The sequence below is a fragment of the Echinops telfairi genome, unplaced genomic scaffold (genome assembly GCF_000313985.2).
Source record: "Echinops telfairi isolate 266 unplaced genomic scaffold, ASM31398v2 ScPeMD7_7424;HRSCAF=8462, whole genome shotgun sequence".
NCBI lineage: Eukaryota > Metazoa > Chordata > Mammalia > Afrosoricida > Tenrecidae > Echinops > Echinops telfairi.
The window spans coordinates 20,921,024-20,929,368 of NW_022111324.1; the positions used below are offsets into that span (position 1 = coordinate 20,921,024).

General features: G+C 40.4%; 1 protein-coding gene across 1 annotated transcript in view; it reads left to right on the forward strand.

The window, feature by feature from the left end:
- The window catches only part of TDRD5 (tudor domain containing 5), a 57,681-nt gene that overhangs the window by 6,114 nt on the left and 43,222 nt on the right, over positions 1-8,345 (forward strand). The window contains exon 5 of the mRNA XM_045297979.1: positions 7,013-7,096. Coding sequence (XP_045153914.1) covers positions 7,013-7,096 — 84 coding nt within the window. The remainder of the gene's footprint in view (positions 1-7,012; positions 7,097-8,345) is intronic.

Below are 8,345 nucleotides of genomic sequence, written 5' to 3' on the forward strand. Positions count from 1 at the left end.
CCTTTTTTTAAACTGAAACAACTTTTAAATGGGTCAAAAGTGAGATAAGCTATTACATTATAACCCAATTGTATCTACTGTAATCAACTTTACATTACTCTCTGTAGGTGACTATCGTCAGAGGGGATTCACCAGAGACATAATCTATGTGTGGATCCTGTAAATGGATTTTGAGCTTCCACTGCCATTTATAGCCTTCTGCAAACCAGATATTCACAATTTTTAGCTCTGATATTATTCCCTCCACTGGAGTTTATTAGTTACAATCCTTGGATCACTCAGGCTGGTGAGCTTCTTCCATGTGGACTTAGTTGATGCCTCACTTAGATGACTGCTAGTTTGAAGACACGCTGTTAAGACCCCAGACACTATTCTTTTAGATAGCCGGGCACCATCTGGTTTCTTCATCAAACTTTGCTATCACACCCATATCTCCAGTGATCTCTTTATGAGGGCTAGCATCGATTAGGGCCATTTTCATAAGAATTCATTGTTACTAGTCTGGGGTTAGAATTAAGTGCAAGCCCAGAATATGTTTGTATATCTGTGATTTATGTGTGTGTCTGGTTCACTTTAGAGAGATCATTGTGATTTTATGTGAGAGAACGTTATCAGTTATCTTCCTGGGGCATAAGGTATTATTGCTATGTCATTAATTTTGCCAATTGCATAGAATTTAAAACACAGTTGAGGAAAAATTATACAAGTAGAGGCTGGTTATGAACTGCAATAAATGAATTGTTGACTTGTACAGATTAAACTGTTAAGTGACTGGACACTATTTACATTAACAGTTGGGGGCTGGTGATAAGGCAGAGAGTTTAGTAACATTGACTCACAAAGGTAGAACCATGCCTACTAGACTAATTCATGTCATAAGAAAGCAAGGATAACGTTAAAATAGTAATTATATGGTAGTCCCAGGTCACCATTCATTGGGCACCCTCAAGGCAAGGAAGGCCTCACTCTTGTATGCCAAGAAATTTGGAAGACAGCTACCTGGTTTACTAACTGGAAGAGAGCCATATTTGTGCCCATTCCAACAGAATGCAGAAATAGAAGAACAATATAATCAATGTCACATGTAAGTAAAATCAACAGCAATTGCAGCTGCCCAGCCCTGCACCTTCCTCATAGTGGTTTTGCTGGAGCCCATTGTTGGCAGCCACTGTGTCAATAACATATTGACAGGTGGCTACCAGAAATGCAAACTGGATTAAGAAAGGAGTACGTGGCAGAAGGCATGTAATTGTTGACATCTGATGGACAAGTGCAAAAAGCAGAGAAATACCAGAAAGATATTTATTTACTTTATGTTTATTGACTCTACAAAGGCATTTGACTGTGTGGATCATAAACTATGGATAACACTGTGAAGAATGAGAGTTCCAGAACACTTCATTGTGCTTAATACAGAACCTGGACCAACAGGTAGTCATTGGAAGAAAACAAGGGAATACTACATGGTTTAAAATCAGGAATCGTGTGCATCTGAGTCGTATCTTTTTATCATATATATTCATTCTATGCCGATCAAAAAAATCTGAGAACCTAGATTAAGAAGGTGGTGGTATCAGGATTAGAGGAAGGCCTTTTAGCAGTCTGGTATGTGGATTGATGCATGCTTGCTAGCTGAAAGCAAACAGGACTTGAAGCACTTACTGATAGCAAGACTACAGCTTTCAGTATGGATTACCACTCAGTGTAAGGAAAACCAAAATCTTGCACCTGGGCAAGACTTCCTAGACTTCCTCATGACAAATGGCGAAAAGATTGAAATTGTCAAGCATTTCATTTGGAATGGATCCCAGGTCAGTGCTCATGGAAGCAGCAATCAAGAAATCAAATGGTACATTGCATTGGATATGTCTGCAGCACAAGACATCTTTAAAGAGTAAAGGACAAAGCTGCTACTTTGAGGACTAAAGTGCACCTGATCCAAGCCATGGTATTTTCTGTTGCCTCATTTGCATATGAAAGTTGGACAGTGAAAGTTGCCGCTGAAGAATATTGAATATTGAAGGTTACCAAGCACTGCCAGAAGAACAAACACATCTTTCTTGGAAGAAGTATAGCCAGAGTGCTCTTAAGAAGCAAGAATGGCAAGATTACTTCTCATGTACTATGGACGTGATTCCAGGAGAGACCAGGCCCTGGACAAGACAAAGTAGAAGATCAGTGAGAGATAAGAAGACCCTCAGAAGATTAATTGACACAGTGGCTGCAACAATGGGCTCCAGCAAAACCAAGGTGGAGGGCCGGGCAGTGCTTTGTTCTGTTAACACTGCACGGCACCTAACAACTCAAGTGGGAAGAGGCCCTTCACCTTTAGCTGATTGGAACTCTAACTGTTCACAGTTCTATATAAAATCGGGGCATTGTTTGGTCTGTTATTTGTTTTCTCAGCCTCAGAATTCCTCCCATAGATGCAATGGTCAATACCTATCTTGATAGATAAGATCCCTGTGTAGCACTCCAGAGTGCTTTCTTAGGTTATTTGCTAAACATACATATTGAACAAGGATGGTGAAAGTACATAACCCTGATGTACACCTGCCCTGATTTTAAACAACACCCTGTCCCTTGTTCTGCTTGAACCTCTTGTAAGAACAAAGAGGTGATCCACACTTAAGGGATCCACACTGAAAACTGTAGCTATACAATAGGTGCAAAAAATGACGTGGAGGCATTGTCTGACCTTATCTGGCTTCACCAGAGGGAAGAAGAATCTAAGTCTACATTTGTCCAATGATGAGTCCTATAAGGCAAAGTGAGACATGCCTACATTTCCCAACCTTCTCCACCCTCTTATAACACAGTCATCTCTCCCACAGCACTCAGCTTCTCTCCTAAATTCAGTAATCTGTTGGCAATGGCCAAGCAGAAATCTCAGAGAGTAATCATGATATAGTGTTTATTTGGGAAGTTAACAGGTTACAATTGAGGATCAGAAATGTTAAGGGTACGGTTCCTTTGTCTATAATTCCTCTTTTCACCATGAACACAAGAACTCTTCTCTCCGGGCCTTGCCTCTTAGCCACCTAACCTCAGCCTCTGTCGTGCCTGACAAATGTTCCAAAGGGTTTTTATTGCTGCCCAAAGGAAGGCACTTTGAGTTACTTGCTTTTGTAGGCTAAGACGGCCACCACTCCTTCATGCTCTGACTTGTGGTTCTGCCACTGTTCCTCCACTATTTCTGTCCACTCCTCTGGTATCACAGTCGTGTCACCTACATGGAATAAGGTTAGTTCAGGAATCTCAGGATTCAGAGGACACATTTCACTTATGGCTCTTCTTTCTTGATGGTCATGAGATTCCCTATTCCAGCTTCTGACATGGTTCACTTTATACTTCCGTATTAGAATTCCATATACCTTGTTTGCATGCTCCCACTTGGGCATCCAGTGGGAGTTACATACACTATGGGTAGATGGGCCATTTCTTACTTTTCAGTAGTGTGTTACTTATCCAGGGCTTCATTCCTTTCCATATAAAGTTGGTGATTGTTTCCCCCATCTCTTTAAAGAATATTAATTGTATCTAGATCAGGATTGAGTGGAGTATTAGCATTTTCATAATGTTAAGTCTTCCTATTCATTAGCATGATAGATTTCATGTATAGGTCTCTTGGTTTCTTGAAGTAGTGTTTTGTAGTTTTCTTTGTATAGGTCTTTTGTATCTCTGGCTTGGTTTATTTCTCAGTATTTTATATTTTGGTAGCTATTGTAAATGGTATTGTTTTCCTTATTTCTTTTTCAAAGGTTTTATATGCTGGTGTAGAGGAATCTGATTTTTGTTTGTTGATCTTGTACCTTGCCACTCTGCTGAATCTTTGTTTTGGTTCCATAATATTGCACAGGAGTGGTAACAGGGCATCCTTGTTTGGTTCCCAATCACAAGGGAAATGCTTTTAGTTTCCTTCTATTGATAATAATGTTGATCATTGCTTTTGTACATTTTCCCTTTATTAAAGGAGCTCGGGTAGTGGATTACACTTTGGGCTGCTAACCACAGAGTTGCTAATTCAAATGCTCTGTGGAAGAAAGAGGAAGCTTTCTGTTCTCTTAAGGTATTTCCAGCCCTGGAAATTAACAGGAGCAGTTCTACTTTGTCCTACTTGAGGACAAACTGAGTTTCTGACTCATAGAAACTATATGCTCTGTGTCAGAAATGACTCGATGGCAATGAGCGCCATTAATTATATTGAGCAGTTTCCCTTCTCATGCTACTATTTTACTTCGTACATTTCATGTTTCCATTATTAATGACTGTGGTAGCTGCGTCCTCTCATTTTGAGTCATGTTCCGTCAACATAGAAAATTCCCAAAGCTTTGTCCCACCCACCACATTAAGGCTGAGGAGGCAGTTGATCCCCAGTCATATTTCGAGTGTGTCCCAGCCTGAGTGGCTCATTTTATGACACCATAACAATGTTTTGCTGCTATTTATAAGGTTTTCAATGACTAATCCTTCAGAAATTGAATGTCTATTTCAGGGGTCCTCAAACTAAAGCCTGCCAAGGACATTTATCCGGCCCGCGGGGTGTTTTTGCCACCACTGCCTGCCCTGCTTAGCAGCCAGCTCGTCCAGTGTGCATAGGAATTTGCTCATAGCTTTTTTAAAAACTATAGTCTGGCCCTCCAACGGTCTTAGGGACAGTGAACTGGGCCCCTGCTTAAAAAGTTTGAGGACCCCCTGATCCATTCATTCTTCCTAGTCTGTCTTAGTCTGGAAGTTTTTCACCTTGGGTGATTCTGTGATATTTGCAATATCAGAGACATAGCTTCCATCACCCAGCAACAAGCAAGCCGCTGTAGAACAAACTGACAGAGGAGTTGTGATTAGCTTATATTTTTGTTGTTAGTGTGTACCATCAAGTTGTTTACTAGTTAATCTACAACTTTTGTGTGTTTTCAGAAAAATCTGGATTTTATGGGAATTTGAAAATCTGTTCTGCATTTTGCCTCCTTCTGTATAATCTTTGCTCAAAATGCCCACTACTGGGCACGATCCAGTTTTTCTGTTCTCATGGGAAAGAAACAATTAGTCATACTTCATTTCCTTGAGAGGTCTATCTGTTTTCCTCAGAGCTCTTCTGTACCTTTCTGCTGTCCTGCCATTTACCTCTCAGTGTGCCCACACTAATGGAACTGATTATAAAATATCAAGAGCTGACTTCTGTGCTCCATAGTACTTTAGTTTCCTGATTAAAACGTTAAATCTCTTGGGCTAGCTCCTTGGTGAGTAAAGTAGGATAGAGTTCCTTCCTTTTTCTTGCCTTCCCTCCTTAAATTCTATGGATTCTGCCTTTGTAATGTCCTTTGTTTGCATTTTTACTCTGCACCACCCCCAGCAAAAGCCTCTTGCCCAGGGGTCTCCTAACTGATTATCTGGCTACCCACCCATTCTAATTTGCTGTTGCTAGATTGCAATTCCGATAAGGCCTCTCCACTGCCAAAAATCAGTACCTGTTTTTGTCAACAACCAACAAACACCCCTGAGCTGGGCATTTAAATTGTACTGTCATATGAGCCTGGAACCCTGGGTGGTGCAAGTAGTTAGGAGCATGTCTTCTAACTGAAAGGCTGGGCATGTGAGTCCACCTAGAAGCACCGTGGAAGAAAGACCTGGCCGTCTGCTTCTCAAAACTTGGCATTGACATCCTATGGAGCACAAATGTCCTCTGATGTGGGATTCCCATGGACGGAGTCAACCTGTAGGCAGCAGGCTTATCTTAAAAATTAATATATTTAAATTATAGGAAGAACCCTCTTCAGCCTCAAGTAAATCAGCAAGCTTTTAAGAAGATGCCTGTTGTATATTTATAGGTTAATGTAGTTTATCCTCTAGTGTACTTTTGCATCTCTTTAATGGCATATAGAGTCAATCTTAGGTTATAGCAATTTATGCATTTATCTTAATTCCGTACTTAATTGCAAGTGCCTGAGAAAACTGATTAAATGACCTTTTTAAAGTCCCTGAAATAAACACCTAGTAGAATGAGAATTTAATAAGTTGTTTTCAAATGGTGGGATCACAGTGGAATATGAAAATTTAGTTATTAATTAATGCTGATATCGTCCAGTGGGAGAACCTGCTGATATCGTCCAGTGGGAGGGCCCTGAAAGCTAGTAATGTGATCCTTGTTTTACCTTGTTGGGACCTCTCTGCCACTGACTTTTCTCTTCTACAACCCCCAAGCCTCTGCGAGCTTAAATCAGGCGACTCCTGTCATTACTTGCTACCTCTTGAGTTTAGATTATCATCCATTATTTTCTCAGCTTTGTTTTTCTACTTATTTCTACCTTTCCAAATGTCTCTGACTTAACCCCTCTCTCTACTCGTAACTCACAGAGATGCTGCTGCTTAACTCTGAGACTATGGAAACCATCCTGTGTGAACTCTCTTCCCCTCCTGCTTCTATTCTCACAAAGCCTTTCTTGATCCCTACTGGTTCTTTTCTCATTTGCTCTTGTTACAGCAGACGGGTTTTTCCTTCCTTTCTTCCCAGAGCAGTCGTTCCCCCAGTACCCTGGCTCCCACTCCTTCCCACCTTTCAGGCACCTCTCACCATCCCATGCCTTCCTCCATAAAGCCCCTTGCTGTCAAGTTGATTCCAACTCATAGCGACCCTGTAAGGGGCAGAAGAGCTGCTCCACAGGGAAACATGCCATGCCTTTCTCCCCTGGAACAGCTGGTGGATTTAAACTGCTGTCATTCTGTAAGCAGCTGAGCACTTCACCCTCTGTACTACCAGGGCTCCATTCCCTGCATGAGATGCTCATTAAATACGTATTTAATAAAGATCAAATGGAAGTTTATTGGTTCTCATTTCTCTGAAGAATGATATTCTATACTTTTACTTTGATGGACGTTTCTCTTGTTTACTCTTTGTACTACTATCGTGGAAAACGATGACCTGACGTTGGAAGTTGGAACTGACCCCAGGGCACTGAGTCTTTGGGAGGACGGGCACAGGGACTGTGGCTTGAACTTTCCCCCTTTTTTGTAGTTGGAGAATACATTCAAATCAGTTATTGCCCAACTTGGACCTGGAGGAACTATCAATCCAGATATAAAAGAGAAGATAAAGTTTGTAAGTACTTTCTGTTTTGAAACATACAATATTATTGATTATATATTTAGATAGCATTTATGGTTAAGTTTAACTCACCTACTGGTATTAGTATCTTATATTTATACCTGATCTTTTCAAATATACAGCAGACAAATAGCTATTCCTTTAGGATCAGAAAACACACACATGTAATTTTTTTTTAAGTTCGTGGTCTTTCATTGTCATTCTTGTCGGCTTTAGCACAATGTAGACATTACACAAGTGCACGCAGGCAGGCCTTGCTGCAGGGGTGGGTCACTGCCTGCCACCATGGGTTGGAGCACATAACATTTTTAAACACATCAAAATGCTTTTTAACATGTAAATTCCTTCAGAAGTGCTCTTCATTCTCTCCTAACCCAAGTTAGTCTCTGTTAAGGGGCCATTCCAGAAATTTTTGATACTAGTTTCCTATACATGGATGGGTGAGGGTCTCCTTCACAGTTGCTTGTGTTCATGTGTCATATTTGTGCCCCAGTATGTCGCCATCAGTAGCATGTGGGTTGTATGTAGCCTTGATTATGATATTTTTTTTAATGTTTTAGTCTTCTCCTCAGATATTTACCTAGAAGTGCTGGTTGATGTGTATATTTTATTTTGATGATGAAAATTGCTAAATTGTCATAGACAAGGTTTTGATGAAGTTATGCTTCCATTGGCGATGAGTCAGACTGCAGTGTCCGTAGCCCTGCAAATGCTCAGCAGTGTTACTGTGTAGTCATCTTCACATATACCTCTTGATAGTTGCATGTTTCCATATGTTTAGTAACTGTAGTATGCCATATGTGAATCACTTATTCGTGTCCTTGAGCTCCTTTTCCATTTGCCTTATGAATTAGTGAGAGGTCTTGAGTTGTTATGGGTTAGGTCAGGGTATACGTACACTTAAAACCTTGATAGAAGCTGTTAATCCTGATTTGAACACTAAGGGTATCATTACAACTGCCCCAGTTTGCTGGGGGAAATACCCAATGTGTGGCACATGCAGGCCCTCTTTTGTGAATTTCAATCCTTTAAAATGTGAGCTATCCTTTCCAAGGAAGAAATGATACTAGTTCCATTTCTTAAATTACTTTTAGGGGCTTTTTTTGTTGAATATTGCACAGTGAAATTTTTTTAAATCATTTTATTAGGGGCTCATACAACTCTTATCACAATCTGTACATACATCAATTGTGTAAAGCACATTTGTACATTTATTGCCCTCATCATTCTCAAAACATTTCCT